Genomic DNA, 22,566 nt, shown 5'->3' with positions numbered 1-22,566 from the left:
TGCGGGGGGGGGGGGGTTAAGAGGGTTGGGGCACCATTTCCTGTGTGGGGAAGGAGGTCGGTCAGCCAGAAGCAGCGCAAAACTCAACATCGCGTGCCCGCGTTGTGCAGATGCGCGTGGAGCGGTGGTACAGCGGTTAGCGCGTTGCTGCTAAGAACCAGGCGGCCCGAGTTTGATTTCCCTGCTCACGGGCCACCACCGGTAGCGATTATCCGAACCGGTCCTGGGCCTCCCCCCGTAGGTCGACGCAGCCTCAACATGAGTACCTGGTGCGGTGTGTAACCATCAGCGCTTGGGGAGACAAAGGCGGTCGTGTGTGATTCTGGTTCACACCGCCCCTTCGTGCGCCGTTCAGGCCTTAGCAGAGATGCTCGCTAGCAGCACTTGACCCAACCAGCCCGTGAAAAGCTACATGGGGGCATCTTTATCTTTGCTTATGAGCGCCGGAATGTATCAGGCAGGGAGTGGGTTTCGTCATGAGGACTGTGCCACGAACGACACGGCCAACGTGAGTGGCGAGTGATCAAATACATTGTCCTTGGCATCCTCTAGGTCGGCTCAACCTTAAAAAAGTGCCTGATGCGATGTGGAAAATAGCATTGGGGAGACAAAGACACTTCCGATAAGCACTGTTGGCTACGTATATGGGGCCGTCCATAAATGACGTCACGCGATTTTGGACGATTTTTTACCCCCCCCCCCCCCCCACTCGTCACACGGCGTCACAAAAAGTCAGACCCCCCCCCCCTCAAATTTGACGTCACAAAGCTCTGCCCCCCCCCCCAAAATTAAACATGCTTCAAATCGCTTTAAACTATTGTCATTGTAGTGCGTATTTTATGTGGCGCTGCACTCTGATGTTGTAGGAGAAAACATTTATTAAAAAGTCTATTTAATTAAGTAGAACGTGTTGTCTATATTTATTTAAAGTTGCGCATTTTGATGTAACGTCACATTTCTCAAACCCCCCCCCCCCTCGTTCCACATCGTCACAAATATCTGACTCCCCCCCCCCCCCCCCAGGTACGTGACGTCATTTATGAACGGCCCCTATACATAACCTAGGTGTAAAGCTTTCGTGACTGCAGGGATTCATCTTCTTGGTTCTTTCGGTAAAGTCACGTAGAAGGGAAGTAATAAAATAATAAAAATAAAACATAATAAAATAATTCTCACGACGTTTCGGCCACAACGCAAGCAGCCGTCCTCAGGTGAAAACAGGTCTGTCGGGGAGACAGCGTGACTTTACCGAAAGAACCAAGAAGATAACCTAGGTGCTTACAAAACTACACTTGCCCCAACGCTCTATAAGCAATGTTATACCGGGGGAATCTTTACTTCTGTTCTTGTAATAAAAAGGTCGTAAACCGACTGGGCCCCCATCGTAGGAATGTGCAATTTCCAGCACTGACTCAGAGCTGCAAGCGGGAGATTAGCAATTCCTCATTGTTTAGTGGAGCAAAAATCTGACTGTTGACTTTATACGTGAACAAAAACGCAATTTGCACCATCGCTATGACTGTCGCTGTGGACTACAAGGGTGAAGACTCTCCAACCCATTGAACCGTAAAGTCAGCAGATTCGCTCGTAATTTTGGGGAAGTCCTGGGGGAGGTGGGGAGAACAGGGAAATGCATTAATACTCCGAATTACGTCTCCACCTTTTCAACGTCGTTTCACAAACACCTGGCCACCTTCATTAAGACCCGCACCCTATTTGCGTCGCTTCAACTCCCCTCCCCACTCCAACTGACTTCGCTTGGTGTTTGAACGCTCCGCTCTTCACAGCAGCCGCTTTACTACCCCTCCTCCCAGCCTCGGCTCTTGCGATCCAGCGTTGCCGCAACGATCTGGAACCATCATCGCTATGACTGTCGCTGTGGACTACAATGGTGAAGACTCTCCAACCCATTGAACCGTAAAGTCAGCAGATTCGCTCGTAATTTTGGGGAAGCCCTGGGGGGGGGGGGGGGGTGGGGAGAACAGGGAAATGCATTAATACCCCGACTTACATCTCCCATTTTCAACGTCGTTTTACAAACACCTGGCCACCTTCATTAAGACCACCACCCGATTTGCATCGATTCAACGCCCCCACACACTTACGTCGCTTGCGGTTTAAACGCTCCGCTCTTCACAGCAACCGCTTTACTACCCCTCCTCCCAGCCTCGGCTCTTGCGATCCAGCGTTGCCGCAACGATCTGGAACCATCATCGCTATGACTGTCGCTGAGGGCGAATCTCCAACCCATTGAACCGTCAAGTCAGCAGATTCGCTCGTAATTTTGGGGAAGTCCTGGGGGGGGGGGGGGGGGGTGGGGAGAACAGGGAAATGCATTAATACCCCGTCTTACGTTTCCCCCTTTTCAACGTCGTTTCACAAATATAACTGGTCACCTTCATTAAGACCCGCACCCGATTGGCGTCGCTTCAACTCCCCTCCCCACTACAACTGACTTGGCTTGCGGTTTGAACGCTCCGCTCTTCACAGCAGCCGCTTACTACCTCCCCTCCCAGCCTCGGCTCTTGCGATCCAGCGTTGCCGCAACGATCTGGAGACGCCTTGCCGACCGGTGATCCGGCAACGCTCACGAGCCTCGGTGTGTTTAGGAGCAAGCGCGGAGAACTCGCCGTTTTCTCAGTGGCTTTTACTTAAACGTTGTTTTTTTTTTTAAATCGTCTTTGCATTTTATTTCAGTGCGCAATGCGACGATACCCCCCTTGAGTGGAGGCGATATTACATTTAAAGTAAATGCGATTTAACTCTTAGCATCGTCCCTCCTGTTCTCGTATCCGTCGCTTCTCAGCCTTCGCCTCCACCCTACCCTGTGCACGAACTGCTTTGCGCCGCGCGTGTAGGAATGTCGCCGTCAGGTCGAGCATGACCTCTGGTGACATCCACGACCAGACTAGGCCATCCGCACCGCGTGTCTCTCTCTCTCTCGCTGCCTCTCGTAGCTGAGTTCGCGTGAGGCCAGCGGTGCGCTTGATGTTGTCCATCCGCCTCCTCCGAGGTCGACCCTCTGCCCCTGCCACCTTCTCCATTCCTAAGCAAAGATCGAATCCTCTTGGTCCAGAGGTCCTCACAACGGTGGCCAAGGTTTGTCAATTTCTGCTTCACGAATAGGGCCTCATGATTGCAGGCAGGGCGCACGAGTGCTCGGATTGTAAATGTTGTGGCTTGGGTCTCCAACACACCGGTTAGTTTTCGATGTAAAGCTTTCGTGACTGCAGGGATTCATCTTCTTGGTTCTTTCGGTAAAGTCACGTAGAATGGAAATAATAAAATAATAAAATAAAACAGAATAAAATAATTCTCACGACGTTTAGGCCACAACGCAAGACAGCGTCTAAATGAAACAGCACCATGCTTGGAGCGTATATTTAAGCTGGGTTGGAAGGGCGCCTTGACAAAATAATTTGCATATCAAGAGGAATTTAGCATATTTATGGTAAATGCAGGTATGTGATTAGTACTACTTATGCCCGTGCATTATGCAGGATTAGCAGCCGGTTAGTGCTGTACTAGTATACTACACTATACACTACACTATACACTACACACTAGTGCTGTACTAGTGACGAATTGGCCACGTTCTGTTTACGTGACAACCCTTACTAGTTGGCTGTGTCGGGTGGTGCCGGGTTTAACGACACATTTATATATCTACGCGATCTAACCCAAAACACCTCTGTTAGGGGGTACTACTGTAATAATTTACACTTCCATAACGACCCATCATGAACATGATTTACCTGGCGTGGTATGTACACATCAGCGCTGGGGAGACAAAGGCGGTCGGCCTTTATGTCGGCCACAACACCCACTCCCCCTCGTGTGCCGTGCCGCGGCCTTCACAGGTGCTCGCTATCAACACTTGCCCCGACATATTGTGCAGGCTATACAGGTGGTCTTTGTCTTTATTTTGTGCGTGAACACCACCGACTCGTGCGCCCTGCCAGCATTAGTAGGTGCTCGCTAAACAGCTCTTGCCCGGCAGTGTGAGTGACCTATACGGGTCGTCTTTGCTTTGCGTGAAAGGTTTGCAATGCGCTTTTTTTTACGATCAAAGGTTTTTGAGTTTTTTTTTCAATTATTTGCTTTATGTGCCTCCCCACCCCCCTGTTTCAATGAAATATTTCACGAAATATGTCACGCTCTGCTCTCCTCCTTCTCACCCCTTCCCTCTCTACCCCGCTTTAAATGTGCGTGTGTTCTTCGGAGTGTGTATGTGAATGTATGCGGGCGCGTGCGCGCGCGTGTAACGTGGTCCAGTGGTCAGCACACTGCGCTTTGAAGCCGACGACTTGAGTTCGACTCCAGGAAACGGCTAACACCAGTGCAAGCGGTCCAGAGACTCCCCGTAGGTCAACTCAGCCTTCAGACCTGCCACCATAAAGTGGTAAACATCACCAGGGGAGACAAAGGCGGCCGGAGTTTGTGTTCGCCGTTCGTGTCCAAAACAGGTTGCTCGCAAGCAGCGATTTCCCCCGACGCCTCCGATCAGAACGGCCGGCTATACGTACGGTGTGAAAAAAGTTCAACGTACGTACAACATGCTCTGCCGTGTCGCGGCACACCGAGGGTGGCACGTCCACCCAGGAAAAGCGGAAAATCGCCTTGATCTCGCCTACGGGAGCTGTCGCACGCCGTCACCCGTTTGGCAAGGTCATAAACGAGTTGCCCTGCGTGCTGTGCGCGGTTGTAAATTTCAGCATATCTGGTGAAAAGGGTGGCTATGCATCCGCGTCACTGGTCCAAGTCCATAGATCACAATCTTTAGACGTATACTCTGACTCACTTTACTACCCGGCTTCGCCCGAGACTTGGATTATTGTCTTGGCCATTCTTTGGTTCTTTCGGTAAAGTCACGTAGGTTGAAAAATAATAGATCACGATGTTTCGGATCGGCAACACAAGCAATCGTCATCAGGTGGGTCAACCAGCAGCAACAGAAACATCCACGATCAAACCAGCACCATCTACCTGAAGAAAAACAACACACCGTGTTAACAAGGCTGTGTGCAAAAATCCCAGTGGGATTTAAGTAAAAAACAAATAACAACCGAAAGACAATTTAGATTAACGTTATCAGGCTAACTCAGCACTTCAACAAACAAACCATGGTTTGTCCATACGGTTTTTTTTCCACAGATGTGACGTCACAGCTCACTTGCGGTGCAAAATATATCCATTATTGCGCCCCCCCCCACTCCAAAAAAAAATACAAAAGTCTATTTTTATACTTTTTGCATTGTGTACAGTCTGGAAACTACCCACATGCCAAATTTCAAGTTTTTTGCATGTTGGGAAGTATGCTAAACATTTCGAACAGACACACATATTCACAAATTTCCCTTTTATATATATATATATAGACTAGCTTTACTACTCGGCTTCGCCCGGGACTTGGATTCACCACGCCCGGCCGCCTTTGTCTCCCCAGTGGCAATGTTCACACACCACACCAGTTACTCGTTTGAGGCCGAGTCGACCTAGGGGAGGCCCAGGACCGGTTCAAGTAATCGTCACCAGTGGTGGCCGTGAGTGGGAATCGAACTCGGGTCGACGGATTTGTAGCGCAGCGCGCTAACCACTACACCACCGCTCCCCCCACACATACACACACGCGCGCGCGTCCATAGGTACACATACACGCGCTTGCTGCAGACACACACAACTTTCAGGCTGCGTACGGCAGTAAACGGCTCAAATAATAAAGCAGCAATGCTGCGCGAAGAACGCCTTAGACCTGCAACGCATTTGTATGGCACTTTACTCGCGGAGGGTTCGGGGAGGGATGCGTGACATCAGCAGGCACACTGCGTGACGCTTCCGCATGCGGGTGACATCACAGAAGTGACGTCACAGCTCACTTGTCGTGCAAAATATATCCATTATTGCGCCCCCCCCCCCCTTCCCCTCCCCAAAAATGCAAAAGTTTATTTTTATACTTTTTGCATGGTGTACAGTCTGGAAACTACCCACATGCCCAATTTCAAGTTTGTTGCATGTCGGGAAGTATGCTAAACATTTCGAACAGACACACATATTCACACATTTCCTTTTTATACATATAGAATAAGATAAGCGCACAACTGTATCTATCTGTGATGAACGCTGCACTTTCCGTCGTTTTCATGCAGGGGGCGCTGCAAACTTACGCGGCCCCTGCATGAACGACGGAGTCGCAGGGACAGACGTTCGATTACGTAGGAATCGATCTGCAGACGGCGGTCTTCTCGCACGGCCAACAGCTCCGTGTCACCTTATCTCGATCCCGCAATCCACAACGGGTGAAAGTCCGCATCGAACCGAACCCCCACCAAGGCCATCGACTTAACGACGAGAGAAAATTCACACGAAATATCCTTTTCAATGAAGTCTTCCGGATGTAAAATGAGAAAAAGCTTCTAATGAAGAAATACAATTATCTCATTCAAAACATAATACAATTCAAAGATGTTTCATTTTAAAACTTCAAAACGGAGCATCGGGTGCTTGCGTCAATGCGTCGTTCGTGTGCAACTTTTTTCGTGATTTTCCTGGCCGAATGCCGTAAATGGTTATGAGGGGGCGTCATAAGCGCCCCCAAACAACCCATAGTTTGTAATAGTCATTCATAAACAGCGTCTGGAACTCGGTGAGTGTAGGCCCTAACTAGAACGAGTTATATTCGAGGTGGCTGTGGTGTTTGTGTTTTATACGTGTGCTTGCGTGCATGTGTGTTGGGGCCGTTGATGAGCATCGTACATGCCAGTGCGCACGTGATCGTCTCTGTGCGCCACACCGGCCTGAAGTGAAGACCGAGACTCGTTTGTGTAACCAGGTGAGGACCGCCAAAGAGACCAGGGATGGGAGCCTCATTTTGCAAGAGCGACCTAAGGAGCATTAGTCTGCTGCTAGCAGGGGGCGACGTTTGCCGCTGTATGTGTAATCCCAATTGAGTGATTGGCAGTGTAAGGGTTTTTGTTTTTCACCCTGATGCCTGCACACAATGGCCTGCTCTTACGAATGACGTCAGGGGGATCTTTCTTCTTGTTATTCTTCTTGTTGTTCTTCTTGTTCTTATTCTTCCCCAGTACGGCTACCGATGTAGATGCAGAGCAACAACGCCAATGTCACATTGTTACGCTGGTCAAGCCACAGACAAGGCGCGTCAGGAGCAAGCGGAGTTGTTATCGCTGTGATGCCTCCTCCTTCGCCTGCGTGGGTCATCAACGCCCGCTGTGAAGCAGACGGCGCGTAGGTGTTTACGAAGGTTTACTACGCGAACCGCAGTAGTAAAACCTAAGGTCCTCCCTGAAGCGCCGACAAAATCAGCCTTCAAGACTGGGAGCAGCGGCGGGCGATGCCGACCGCCTAGGGGTGGCGCCGCTGCATCCACCGGGTTGCGGGTCCACGTCAAGACCCAAACGTCTCCCACTTCCGCCTGGGACCGCGTGGCGCCCACATCGCACAAAGATCTGCAGGATACACAATTGGACTTCTCAGCCACTTCAAGAGCCACCGCTAGACCTGATCGACGTCATCCTCGAACCTCGAGGGACTGCCGACGACGAGTAACCAGGGCGGCCGCTGGATTCGAACCGCGAAGCTCAGCAACAAGATGCAAACGCGCCACGTTCGAGATCCCATGACGCCACCGCAACAGTTACGCCGTTTGCCACGTTTTGAATCATTCACTTGGAATATACAAGGCGAGCGGCGACCCCCCCCCCCACACCCGGTACTGGGTAAAAACGTGGCCGGGCCCTCCTGAAAAGGTGTCATGAGACTCAGTGAAACTATCCTGGGTCAACAAGCGTGATAAAAAAGAGATATATATAAAAACAATTTAAGCCACTGAGTTAACATTTGTGAATTTCTCGGTGGGACAATTATTCATAATACTGTAGAGGTTTTTTGGGTTATTCTTCAGATGTGTACACGAGGTGGCCCACCCATTAATGGGGGTTGCTCATTTTCGAGCCACTTCAAAGCCACATTCATCACCTGTTGCCCCACTTTTGTTGTAGACACACCGTGTGCGTTCGCGTTTACTCGCCAAATGCGTCCATGTACGCACGCGTACGCCCACGTGCACCCACGATACATGTGCAGGAATATCCATGTCCACCCACGATCACCCATGCATGTGCAGGAATATCCATGTACACTCATGAACACCCATGTCCACCCACGATCACCCATGCATGTGCAAGAATATCCATGTACACCCATGAACACCCACGTATGCCCATGATCACCCACGTACGCCCATGAACACCCACGTACACCCACGAACACCCATGTACACACATGTACACCCATGAACACCCACGAACACCCCAAGGATGCGCGCGGATGTACGCGAGTTAAACCCGACGAGTTGAACCAATAAATCCCTTGGCCAATTGGCTGCGTGAAATCGGTGTCCTGTGCGCTCCCAGAGGGCCGTGTGTGAGAGAGGCATTTTTGTGCGATTTTTTTGTGTGTGTGTGTGTACGTGCAGGGACAGATATAATACAGTACGCATGGGGAGGATTTTGTTACTGTATCGTGCTGCGTGTTGGTTGTGTAACTTCCTCTGCTGCGAGATGACCGGGAGGTGAGATGGATGAGATTGGGGGGGGGGAGAGGGAGGAGAGGTCACGTGGTGTTCCAAGGAATGTTTCTTGTTCAGAGAAAGTATTTGGCCATGCTCCGTTTGGCAAGGGGGTGCACAAACACATGCAGCAACAACAACAAACCGCAACACGTGCAGTCAATAACAGCGTGGCCTTAAGATAACAGTGTATTATATAGTGGGCGACGTTTCGGCCAATGGGTCTTCTTCACAGCACCATAGGCCAGAGAGGGAGTAGAGTGGCCTCAACGGCGTGCCGTGAAGAAGGGCCACCCCACCGCCCGAACCGTCGTCAATTATACACGCCTTCTTTTTAAGGCCACGGCGTTACTGGCCGAACGCGTTGAGTACTTTTTTGTTCGTGTTTTCGACGAGGCGGGGTAGATACACGTGGGAGGGGAAGGGGGAGAGTGGGATGCGGGTTGGAAGGGAAGTGAATCTTGATCAGGAATACAGTTCTTGAATTGAGGGAAGCGAAAGTGGAAATGCTGACGCCACTGACTGCATGCGTGCCCGAGGAGATGCACACGTGCCAGTGTGCAGATACGTTTGTGTGCGTGCGTGCGTGCCAGCCATGTCAGTTTATTTATTCGGTATAGCCCTGTGAGCCATGTGGCTCTTGGCTCGGGTGCAATCGCAACAATAAAAAAAACGTACACAGAACATCTTAAAATGACGACACTCCACAGAAACATCCACGATCAAAACCAGCAAAATCTTGCTGAAGAAAAAAAACACACCGTGTCAATAAGGCTGTGTGCAAAAATCACAATGGGATTTAAGTTACAAAAAAGAACAACCAAAAGACAATTTAGGTTAACGTCATCAGGTTAACTCAGTACTTCAACAAACAAACCATGGCTTAACCGTACGTTTTTGAAATTAGCTAAATAAAACTATAAAAACAATGTAGCAACGGTGATCATAGGAACTGTGATTCAAATTTAACATGAGCCCTCTTCAGCAGTTTTTTCTCGCTGTGGCTGTCCCACCTGATGACGATAGCTTGTTGCGCCCGAAACGTCGTGATCTATTATTTTTCTACCTACGTGACTTTACCGAAAGAACCAAAGAGTATAGATATACATAACGTGTAGACACGCAAAAAACCGTTGTAGCCATAGGGGCCGTCCATAAATGACGTCACGCACCTATGGGGGAGGGGTGTCAGACATTTGTGACGATGTGTGACGAGGGGGGGGGGGGTTGAGAAATGTGACGTCACGTCAAAATGCGCAACTTTAAATAAATATCGACAACACGTTCTACTTAATTAAATAGACTTTTTAATAAATGTTTTCTCCTACAACATCAGAGTGCAGCGCCACATTAAATACGCACTACAATGACAATAGTTTACAGCGATTTGAAGCATGTTTTATTTGGGGGGTGGGGCAGAGCTTTGTGACGTCATATTTGAGGAGGGGGGGGGTCCGTCTTCTTGTGACGCCGTGTGACGAGGGGGGGGGTGGTCAAGAATCTTCCAAAATCGCGTGACGTCATTTATGGACGGCCCCACAGCCACCAGCAGCAGGACGGCGTGGGTCACTCGCTCCATGCCCGACCCACGCTTGCGGGCAACGGGAGCTCTCCGCCTTTTCGATTGCAACACAAGCAATAATCATCGGGTATAAAAGAAATAGCAACAAAAATCTAACCAGAAAACTATAGATAAAAGAAATAGCAACTATTTGTTGCTATTATTTAATTTATTACTTTATCATTATACGTGACTTTACCGAAAAAAAACAAAGAGTCATTCCTGCGGTCACGAAAGCTCCAAATTAAGATGTAATCTCCCCTCCGCCGTCGATGCCACGTCGCCCTCTACCGACGGACCGATCATCACGAGACTCGGCACGGCACGCACGACGCTCCGGGCGTTCGTGGTGCAACACTGCCCCGGCCGTGTGACATCACAGGAAGCGTGCATTTGGGGGGGGGTGGGGATAGACCCCGAGAGAGGGGTCACCTCTGGTCCCGCGCCGCCACCACCATCCTCATCATCATCCTCGTCGTCGACGTTAACTGCGGCCGCCGATTCAGGAGCTCAGCTATGGGGGAGGGGGCAGCCGTGCCCGCAGGGAGGTTGCCCATCGCTTCTTCCTCCTCCTCTTCGTCGTCGTCGGCTTCGCTTCACCCCCTGGTGGCAAAGTTCGCGCTGTCAGCCTGTGCCGCGGCCGTGGCCGAGATAGGTGCGGAGTGGCGGTGTTGTTCACGGCTGGGTGCTCTGCTTGCATGGCTGTCATTGCACGCGCTTCGAATCGATTATCCGCAAAGTTCGCAGATAGCGGGGCACGCGGTCCTGGCTGTGTGGCCGAGATAGGCGCTCTGCTGGGTTGACAGCTTTGGTGCATGACCACGATTGCATGGGCCAATTGCTTTTTCAGGGCGCCACTGTGGCGAGATGTTAACTACCTCGCTCGGTATACAGGAGGTCGTGGGTTCGATCCCAGACCCAGACAAACCTGGGTGTTTGGAATATGCATGTCGCTCCCGCCGTGGTCGCGTGGATTTTTCTCCGGGTCTTTCGGTGTTTCCCCTTCCACGTTTAGAAAGGCGCGTTTAGAGCGGTTTGGCTGCTATAAATGTCCACACGATGATAAGCCACTTCGTTGAGCTATCATTTTCGATATCCAGGTCGCTTCTGAAAAATAGATATATATGGCTCAGTGGAGCCTTACCTGGTAAAATAGAAAAAAATATTGAGTTTTTTAGTGATGCTGTTGTTGTACGGAGTGGTTTAGACATATGTGCTGCATTGCATGGCCAATGTTCTTTAGCATCGGTTTTTTTTTGTGTTAATCCGTGTTTGGAAATATTGTACTGCAGAGCAGCTGTGGCTGAGATGGATGGACGTGATTTGGCTCCTGACGCTGCTGCGTGGCCTTATAGTTGCACACGTGTCAATGTCCTCGTCCCCAACTTCATAAATAACCCCGTCAACACGCAACAGTGGGCCAGCTCTTGTTGACGTTCGGGCGACGTCCACCAACCGACGTCGGCTCAACGTTGCATGTTTACTGCGAATAGATTGTCGAGCGGGTTAATCATTTCACGGCTATAGGCGTAAGTGTGTACGTCGGTGGCGTGATTATCTAGCAATGCGCGCTGTACTCTGGACCCGGCCACTCGAGTTCAATCCCAGACCACGGCTAACGCCAGTGGCGGGTGAAATCTGACCCGGGACAGTCATTTCCCCCGCCCCCACTCCATCCAAAACAAAAAAAAACTCAAGCCACGCCAACAACCCGCAATAAGCAGCGTGGCTAAGTGTGGTCAAACAATCCCCACGATTATTATTGTTATTCTTAGGTTTTGTCGGTAAAGTCACGTAGGTAAAAATTTGTAATTAATAAAAGTGAAATAAAATACAAATAAAAATTACGACGTTTCGATTGCAACACAAGCAATCATCATCAGGTATAAATGAAATAGCAACAAAAATTCTAACCAGAAAAGCTTCAAATCTAGAATTATTATTGTTGTTTTCTTCTCTCCCCAAGCATTTGTTGCAGTGTAGTTGCTGTGTTTTGAAATGTTATCGCAGAGTCTTATGCTATTCTGTGTACCTACGGTGAGCATGAATATGACGGTCCATAAATGTTGCCTCGATACAGTGGACTCCACATTAGCCTTGCCAATGTTGCATTATAATCAAAGCAACTTTAGGACAGTCTATATCGCACAACATGCAACCATAAGTCAGAGGACCCAAGTTCGAATCCAGTCGATGTGAATGTATGCACGCAGGCCTCCTGACCATGGGTGTAGTGGTCACGAGTTGACCAGGCGGAGCGGGGGGGCCGTGTAGGACCTCCGCAATCTGTCTGAACTAAACTAAAAACTAAACTTGTTTTTATTGTACCAGCTACTGCATAGCTCTTGTTCAGAAGCGACCTGGCTATCACTAATGAGAGCTCAACGAAGTGGCTTATCATCGTGTGGAAATGTATGGCGTTGATTCTAAATGTGGAGGGAAAAACCGGAGGACCCGGAAAAAAATCAACACGGGAGGAGAGACACGCAAACTCCAAATATACAGCAGCAGCAAGCGTCAGAGTCGGCATCGAACCCACGACCTCCCGTATACCAGGCGAGGTCGTTAACATCTCCTAGCCACCACGGCACCCCTAACGGATCTCATCATCAGCTGGGTCCGGCTTGCTAAACATTCTGTTGAATCACGTTGGTGTTGGAAAACCAATAGGCCAACGGCTAAAACGCGTTTGTGAACACGCGGAGATGGAGCTCTGCTCGCGTTTGTCGCCTACGACGATCCACTACGACGGAAACGTCTAGTCGAGGGAGTCAACATCTCGCCCGCGCGTCTCCCACTCTCCCTCTGCCCAACTCTCTCTGCGTCTCTCTCTACCCCCCGGTCCGACAGTGACGTTCCCCCTCGACCTGACCAAGACGAGGTTGCAGATCCAGGGAGAGGCGCGGTCCGGTCCGGGTGGCGTGGAGTACCGAGGCATGGTGGGCACGGCGGTGGGCATCGCCAGAGAGGAGGGTGCCCTCAAGCTGTGGCAGGGAGCGACGCCGGCGGTGTGCCGGCACATCGGTAGCAAGGGGCCCACCGGAGCACCAGCCCACGCAGACCACCGCTGCCTGTAGCACTAACACGTGGCACTAACACGGTGGCACTAACACGGTAGCACACGCAGCAGCAACATCGCCCCCCCCCCCCCCCCTTCTACTGCGAACCCCTGGCAGGTGTCTCCTGAACACAGAGCCTTGAGACTCAGGGAGGCCTCCCTGGGTAAAACAATACTATTATAATCATTCTCATACCGTTCTCCTCTCCCCCCCGTTACCCCTGTTACACCTGTTACCCCAGTGTACACGGGGGGCCGCATGGTGGCCTACGAACAGCTGCGAGAACGCGTTCTGCTGCGCAGCGCGGACGGCACCTTCCCAGTCTGGTTTGTCCCGACGCTCCTCGTGAAACCCGCACGCACGCACGCTGTCGACCGCGAACGCCTCGCATTCACCGTGCACGCCCGACACCGCGACGAAGGGCGATCAAAATCCCGCCGTGGTCGCGAAACCGCCGCCGGCGAAATGTTCCCTCCGGTGGTTTTTATTCCGGCGGTGGCGGCAACGGCGGCGGCGGCGGTAGCGCGCGCCGGTCGCTGGCGGTGAGCGCTCGCGGCGCAGAACGAACGGTCGCCGGGGTACGGCGACGGTTCGGCCGTTTCGTGAAGATTGCGCTCCAGGACCCTTGCGAAGCTCGCGTGCCCATTGGCACCGCAGATGCCCGGCTCGCTCGCCGTCGCCCGAGATGGCCCCAAACGTTCAATAGACCGCGCTCATTCGGGGCTCGCTCGTGCCGTTATCGGCTGCTCCTCGCTCGTCGAGGGTCGGCGAATCGGTGCCCAAGCGAACCGATGACTCTACGAAGCAATCTACACACGCAGACGCGTTCTACACGTTCACCACCGTGCTACGTAGGTGAATAATAAACACGCTGCCTGAGCACAATTCACCACGTCAAAAACGTTATTCGCGTGCGTTTTATGCGGGCCACCCCTCCGCCCCATCACCCCAGGTAATCCAGAGTCAACCGCATTACACACGATCGCACTATCGACAATCCTCACAACTAAAATGCACTAATTGGACACAATCGTGAGAATCGTTCTTCAACTTTACCGGTGAGCTGAGCCGAAACGATCGTAACCCGGCGGCGCCGTTTAACGCTTGTGCGCCACTCGGCAAATTTAATTTCTTTGGGCTGTGTTGGATGGTGGAGGGTTTTCAACAACGCAAGTCTCGCCAGATCGTCACGTTATGGACCGATCCCCCAAAAATATATATACATAGCAGTTACGATTCATGATATTGCAAGCGAAAGCTTACGTATGGATGTATGTTGAATTTCTTTCGCACCGTACGTTACCAACCGTGCGAATGCCACCATTCACTAAATCAATGCATGAACGTGGGAACAAACTTTCAGTGGTTTCCCACCTACATGACATGCGGGACATCTCTCGTCTGCTGCTTGTGATTCTTAATATTATTATAAATAATAATGACACTGATAATTGTTTTTTACCCTTTTATCTGGCAATAAAACTGACACCTTTTTACAAGGAGTCATGTTTGCATTGACCACAATACCTGCGGTCGGAACGCAAAAAAAAACACAACTCTGATAATGTGTGCACTATCCTTGAAATTGATTGGTCCGCACCCGAGACAGCTTTTCTTAGAACCTAGTCTCACATGGTGTTGGACCAGATGACGCCAAAAGGCGTGTTTTTTGTTTGCATTCCGACCGCAGGTATTGTGGTCAATGCAAACATGACTCCTTGTAAAAAAAGGTGTCAGTTTTGTTGCCAGATGAAAGGGTAAAAAAAACTATTATCATATTTTGCTACTGGCAAAAGAGTTCCAATGGTGTAAATAATGACACTGTTACAGCCCGTTGTCGCATCACTCCGTGGCCTTTACCCCAAAAGCAAATCACGAAAACTGATGGACGTCCTCTGGTGCAGGAAGGCGGTGCTGGGGGGCATGATGGCGGGTGCCATCGGCCAGTTCTTTGCCAGTCCCACCGACCTGGTGAAGGTGCAGATGCAGATGGAGGGGAGACGCCGGCTGGAGGGCAAGGCACCCAGGTAACCCCAGCTGCTCGGACCGCTCGCTCGCTCGCTCAATCGCTTGCTCCCCCGTTAACTAACTTCAAGTCGTACGTGTGTGTGTATGTTGAACGTCTTTCACACCGTACGTGGCCGACCGTTGAACCAATGCTATTGAAATGGTGCACGTCCAGAAGACCGTATGGCTGATGGGATGTGAGAGATAAAAAAAAATACGTGGAGGGAGAGATGTGTGAAGGAGGCGTATAGCCTGATTATTTATGCCGTCCTGGGTAGAGGGAGGGGTATCGGCCTATAACGGGAACCGCGTGTCGGCAGGGTGCGCGGGGCCTGGCACGCGTTCGCCCAGATCCTGTCTCGGGGCGGCATGCGAGGCCTCTGGGCCGGGTGGGCGCCCAACGTGCAGCGGGCAGCGCTCGTCAACCTCGGAGGTAACAACACCGTTCCTCTTCTGGGTTCTTTCGGTAAAGTCACGTAGAAGGGAAGTAATAAAATAATACAAATAAAACATAATAAAATAATTCTATTATGTTTATTTTTATTATTTCTTCTTGGTTCCTTCGGTAAAGTCACGTAGAAGGGAAGTAATAAAATAATAAAAATAAAACATAATAAAATAATTATATTATGTTTCAAAATAATAAAAATAAAACATAATAAAATAATTATATTATGTTTCATTTTTATTATTTTATTACTTCCCTTCTACATGACTTTACCGAAAGAACCAAGAAGATGAATCCCTGCAGTCACGAAAGCTTTAAATCGAAATAAAACCGTTCCTCTCTCTCTCTCTTTTCTACGAGCCTCCAGTAAGTCACGTGACCTCCGCGTATGCCCCTCCCCCCACTCTGAATCCATTCCACCCCCCCTCTCTCTCCACGCCGCTACCGCCGCCCATTGTGACGACAGACGCTGCTCCTCCTTCGTGCAGCTCACTTCTTCTGCTCGCCCCTCCCTTCTCTCCCCCCCCCCCCCCTCTATTCCCTCCTCCCCTCTCATCATCTGAAGCAGTGGCTCTTAAGCCTGGGGTGCACGCACGCCCCCCTTCTGGGGGTGCGAGACATGGTCAGATCTTAGTAGTAGGTTTTTACCCTTTAAACTGGTACAAAACTGACAGCTTTGTACAAGGCATCATGTTTGCAATAACCACAACACAAGTAGTCAAAATGCAAACAAAAATAAACAACTCTGATAATGATAATAATATGCACTGACCTTGAAGTTGATTGGTCCACACCCGAGACAGCTTTTTTTAGAGCCTAGTCTCCATTGGTGTCATCTGGTCCGGTTGTTTTCGGTGTTCACACGCGGCGACGCTTCGACGCGTCGTCGCCTGCTGCTTCGCCCCTCACCTGCTCGCGTGGTGTCGCGACTTCTCCACAGATCTCACGACCTACGACACGGTTAAACACCTGCTGCTGCGACGCACGACGCTGCAGGACAACTGGGTTTGCCACGGACTGTCGAGGTGCGAGCGAGACTCCCGAGTGCTGGGCTCCAGAAATTTTCGTTTTTGTTCAGCGTCGCGTTGGCGAGATGTTAACCACCTCGCCTGGTGTACAGGAGGTTCATGAGTTCGGTTCCGACGCTGACGCCTGAATATTTATTTGCGTGTTCTCCCCATGGTCGCGTGTGGATTTTTGTCCGGGTCCTCCGGTTTTTCCCTCCACATTTAGAATCTGGCTGCTATAAATTTCCATGTGATAATAAGCCACTTCGTTGAGCTATCATTTGTGGCCAGGTCGCTTCTGAAAACGAGCTACATAGCTCAGTGAGCCTTACCTGGTAAAATATATATTTCACTCATCCCGTTCATCCGTGGGCTATGACCCAATCACCACAAAATTGCGCCCAGATCTCAGAAGCTAAGCGGGCTTTGAGCCTGGACAGCGCTTGGACTGCCGACAGCCATGCCTAATGATTGTAGGTGGCGGTGGGAGCAATGTGGTGGGCAACAGAGGGCAGTGCAAGAGGGCAGTGCAGCATAAACCATTGACGCGCTGTACTGCTATGCTGCATGCATTCACCATGCTGCACTGGGTAACGCGGTGTGTGCGTGTACGTCTGCTGTGTGTGCGTTTGTGTGCGTATGTATGTGTGCACACGTCTGTGCTTGTGCGGGGAGCGGTGTGGCAGCGGTTAGCGCACTGCGCTCTGAAACCGGCGCTCACGGCCAACTTCAGTGATTCAAGTCCCTCCTCTGGTGGACTCGAGCCTTAAAAATGAGTATCTGGTGCGGTGTGTAAGCATCAGCACTCGGGAGAGAAATTCCGACCAAGCATGGTGCTGACCACCCACCCCCTCGCGTGCCGTGCCGGTCTTCATAGGCGCTCGCCTACAGCACTTACCCCTCACGAGTCTGTGTCAGACTACACGGGGGATCGTTGTCTTTTGGTGTACGTCTGTGCGTATGGATGCAGTGTATTCTCAGGGTTAGTAGCAGCGACGATGAGTACACCCGCGGATGTCGTCAAAACCCGAATCATGAACCAGCCCACGGACCGGAATGGAAGGTGACTCTGCGAACGTGTGCGGCCCGTTTTCGTCAATCTGCTTGCCGGAGGAGGGCCTCCCCACGCCGTGGGGGTGTCATTTGGCCATACTTCACTACGCTGGTCAGAGCGGGTTGGTGAATCTGGGGGATTGTCGCTGCAACACCGCAGCACCCTCTAACAGACCTACAGGTCAATCCATCCCCAACGCTATCCAGGCTCAACCACTGCTGAGCGTTCGAGATCAAACCGCATTCTGGATGACGGGGTCATGGGCAGTTCCTACACACCCTGCCGTGGTATCGTTGAAAGCCAAAGACCCTCCCTAAGGCCTTTAACAGACCGTCAGGGCAAGTGCTGTTGGCGAGTAGCACCGGCGAATGGCCACTTGCCTCTGTGTGTGTGCAGGGGAGTCCTCTACCGCTCCTCCCTCGACTGCCTCACGCAGACGGTGAGGGCTGAAGGCTTCGTAGCCCTCTACAAGGGCTTCCTGCCCACGTGGGCACGCATGGTAATCATCGCATTCCCCGCACCTGTGGCTCGGGGGAGCCCGCTTGTGATTCCCTCGGCACACTAGAAAGCGCCTTAGAGCGAGCGCATCTCAGCTCAGGGGGTGCGGCATTCGTTCAAGGGGGGTCCCAATATTTGATTTGTCTTGCTCGGTCGCACCTAAGCTATTATATATCGTGGCCCTCATTTTGCCCAATCACATCATTATGTAAATTTTTGTTAGTTTAACACTCTTGTTGAAAACATATCTCATGGTGGTAGTCAAGTAGGCCCCAAACTCATAGCTTTGGCCACCAGGCAGGGGCCAAGGCACTTCCTGCTCCCACGCTCGTTACGCGACTGGCGTAAGTTTATTAGTAGCGACGGGGGGCGGTCATTGCCAGGTGTAAATTAGTAATTTGAATAATTTACGGTGTGGTTCGAATTTCGCGGGTATGGACCACGATGCCAGCACACAAATGGCCCACCCTCACGAACGACGCCAGGGGATCTTTAACGTCCAGTCCATTGAGAATCAGTGGACGGTTAATACGCACACCGCGATAATAACCAGGGCAGCCTACCGGATTCGAACCGCAGACCACTGCAACGCACGACCACTGGACCAGGGGTCGGCAACCTGCGGCTCTGGAGCCGCGTGCGGCTTTTGAAGGAAAGCTACTTGGTGAGGTTGCTTATTAAGGACAACCACCGTCTCATATTCACCACACGGTGCATCGCGGCTCTTGAAATATTGAGCGGGGTATTTACTTAATTGGACAAAAAATTTTTATCTTGTTATTTTGAGTTGCCGGCCCCATCGTGTGACACCTCTTGTTGAGTCATGCCATTGCCCGAACAGTCGTAAAGCTTTTCCTGGGGAAGACACGCAAACCTAACTTATTTACTCTCGTTGGAAGGCGCTTACTTGGAGCAAGTGTAAGAGCACTTTATTATGAGGTCGCACTCATCCACACACCAGGTGCTTTCCACAAATGAACCACAATACCTTTGCTGATATCGTCAAGGAGCATAAACCATCATCACGCGAATTCCCGGTCATCCTCGCAGCACCTTTTGGCTAACCATCGAACAAAGGCGGGTCACCACATCGCGAGCTTTCACATGCGCATCTGTGGTAAGTTCAACATACTTACATACACGTACGTTAATGCGTATTGCGTTCGTTCAACTGCCGCGTGCGTGCAGGCCCCCTGGTCACTCACCTTCTGGATCACCTTCGAGCAGATCCGCAGGCTTACCGGCGTAAGCTCCTTCTGAGCGTCGGGGGGAGGCCCCATCGCCCGAGCCACCGTCCTCCTCGACTCCGCTTCGACCCGCCTTCACTTTGCCTCGTCGCCGAGTCTCCGGACACCAGGCTCTCGTGGTCAGAGGATTTTGGCGACGGCCCCGCAAAAAGGAATGGTGGCTGGTGAGCGGCCCGGCTGTTCACTGCTGGGCCCCGTGCCCTCCCCGTGTACGACATGAGGTTCGTTGCCTAGTGGCAGCGTGAGACGCAATGCCACCTTGAGCAGGGGTGGGGAAACATTCTCCCAGACCGAGGGCATCCGAATAGGACATTCGAATACCTTTGGCAGGCAACCAAGCATTAAAAAAAAACGACGGACTAAGATCCTCCCATATAGCATTGAAAGACCATTGGGGCAAGTGTTGTTAGCGAGCATCTATTGAAGGCTGGCACGGTACACGAGGGGGTGGGTGGCCAACACCACGCCCTGGCTGCCTTTTTTCTCCCCAGTGGCGATGTTTGCACACCACACCAGGTACTCATTTGAGGCTTTATCAATCTAGGCGAGGCCCGGTATAGGTTCAGCAAATCTATACTGATATTAGCTGTGAGCGGGAATCGAGCTCGGGTCTCTGGGTTCGTAGCACAGGACGCTAAACGCTACACTACCGCTCCCCACCAAACATTAACACGCATGAACACAAACACTCCATTCAATGCATTAAGGCCCTTGTAGTGACAGAAGCAACTGAGCATGGCGCTAATATTGTAAACGCAGACTCATTGCCAGGCTGCGACTATTCCCTTCCACTACGTGATTAGCGCAGCTAAGATGCTTGTAACTTCCTCCAGGAGGAGGGCTGTGAAATATCGACATTTTGAGAAGTCAACCATTTTCAGTTTCGTTTTCCGTGAAATATGTAACCCGAACACGTGTTTTCTATCATTTACGTGAACAGAGCCAGTGTTTGCTAAGCCCTTTTTGACAAAGGCCTACCCACTCCGGTCGTGAGGGTTGTTTGACCATACCTCACCACTCTGGGTCAGTGCCTGGCAGTAATTACCTCAGTGGTCTACAATGTTCGATTTAACGCTTAAAGCAGTCAAGATTACTCGATGCACCTATTGAAGACAAGAAGTACAGCATTGCATAGCAATTTTACGCGTAAATGATAGCAGCAATATTCATAATTGCACATTGCAGTTAATCGCACGATGCATATTGTATTGAATGTAGCGCGCGTGTCATCAAGTGATATTTATTTTTGTAATTGTGATCATTCAAAGCCTCCGCCATCTTGGTTCCACTGCTTGACTAGCACTGACCAGCCAAAATGGTGGATTGTGGCTAGGGTTGCCAACTATCCGGGTTTTGCCAGGAACTTCCTCTTGTTGAGGAGGTAGCTGCTGTTCTGGGATGTTCTTTAAGCCATCCCAGGACATTTTTAAGTCCAGGTGTTTTGTCATTTGCCCAATAATAATAATGAACCACCACTTACGACAATGCATTTTCAGTGTTGAGAAATATTCTTCATATGTCCAAAGGTAGCAACTCTCGTTTTGATGAGCCGAGTAGTTAACACTATTTGAGAACTCAGGTGTGCAAATATAGTATTTAATATCTAGATGAATAATTGCTTTAATGTGATTTTGATATTTTTCTTTACATATTGATATTTAAAAGCAGTGACAATTTGGCCAATTTTCCATTGCCACATCCGCGCTGTGCCAGGACAGGAGCCAGAATTGTACGGGTATTTTTTTCCACTGGTTATTTGCCGTGCCGAGCCAGAAGCAAACTGTGATACCCGGGCCTCACAAGAATACCTCTGAATCTGTCCCGGGCCAAGCAGGGCCAGGGGCGGGGCAAAATGACGCATTCAATCGCGTATGACGTCAGTCAGTCGACTGTGAGGCCATAGAATCACTACAGCCGTCTCAATTCCGTACGGTTGTGCGTGACGACATCGTCACAGCCCAGCTACCGTGCTACTTGTTTATATGGCGGTGATTCCTTCTTCAAATAGTGTATAGCAATAACTTTTGAAAATATAGAGAGCTGCCTGAGCATGTGCCTTAATTTTCTTGTTGCCATCAAGACAAAATTATTTTGCGGGATGAAATATACCTCGAGTAATTATCACCAGCGTTATAATTGTATTTGATTTGCTTGTTATCCATAAAAAAAGTCTTGAAAAACCGTTCACATGTTTGCATTTGACCAATGGCAGAGCAGGGCAGGGGGGAGTGGGCGTGGCCTGCTTGTGGTTTTGGCGGGAAAACGACATCGGCTTCACCCTCTTTCCGCTGGCCGTCCAATCAGACGCCCCCATGTGTCCCCGTCACGACAGCAACGTCACTATGGCAGCAAGATGGGTTCCCGCGCAACCGCGTGGAGTACGAAGCGTCACTCAAGAATATCATCGCATCGTTTTAAGTAGTTTTTAGGATACCACGGTGGCGAAATGTTAACTACCTCGCCTGGTATACAGAAGGGGGTTCGATCCCAACCCTGACGCCTGCTGTATATTTGGAGTTGGCATGTTCTTTCTACGGGTTTTTTTTCTCCACATTAGAAACATGCGTTTAAGAGTATTTGGATGCTATGTCTACGTGATAAGCCACTTCATTGAGCGATCATTTGTGGCTAATTCGCTTCTAAAAAAAGAGCTATGGGGCCGTCCATAACGTCACGTACCTAGGGGGGGTCAGACATTTGTGACGATATAGACAACACATTCTACTTAAAGACTTTTGAATGTTTTCTCCTACATCAGAGTGCAGCGCCACATTAAATACGCACTACAATGACAATAATTTAAAGCGATTTGAAGCATGTTTAATTTTGGGGGGGGGGGGCAGAGCTTTGTGACGTCATATTTGAGGGTGGGGGTCTGACTTTTTGTGACGCCATGTGACTGGGGGGGGGGGGGGGGTCAAAAATCGTCCAAAATCACTTGACGTCATTAATGGACGGCCCCTATATAGCTCAGTGGGCCTTACCTGCTAAAATAAAAAGTTTAGTTTTTGCTTGAGGAATTATTGAATGGTTCCATGCTCAACCGACAACATGTGCGTTTTAATCGTTATCGATTGTGACGTAATGGGTGGGAAGAC

General features: G+C 50.5%; 1 protein-coding gene across 1 annotated transcript; it reads left to right on the top strand.

Moving 5' to 3' along the window:
• Window positions 1-10,472: 10,472 nt before the first annotated feature.
• On the top strand, window positions 10,473-21,666 carry SLC25A27 (solute carrier family 25 member 27). The gene is made up of 9 exons (XM_061558052.1): window positions 10,473-10,803; window positions 12,999-13,172; window positions 13,449-13,533; window positions 15,112-15,234; window positions 15,535-15,647; window positions 16,603-16,687; window positions 17,640-17,732; window positions 18,120-18,222; window positions 19,410-21,666. Exons 1-9 carry the CDS (start codon window positions 10,665-10,667, stop codon window positions 19,479-19,481), a joined length of 987 nt encoding a protein of 328 aa, XP_061414036.1. The 5' UTR covers window positions 10,473-10,664; the 3' UTR covers window positions 19,482-21,666.
• The last annotated feature ends 900 nt before the right edge of the window (window positions 21,667-22,566 follow it).

The sequence above is a fragment of the Lethenteron reissneri genome, chromosome 3 (assembly GCF_015708825.2).
Source record: "Lethenteron reissneri isolate LAM-NWPU_2019-01 chromosome 3, ASM1570882v1, whole genome shotgun sequence".
NCBI classification, from domain to species: domain Eukaryota; kingdom Metazoa; phylum Chordata; class Hyperoartia; order Petromyzontiformes; family Petromyzontidae; genus Lethenteron; species Lethenteron reissneri.
This window is presented reverse-complemented; position numbering and strand designations above follow the sequence as displayed.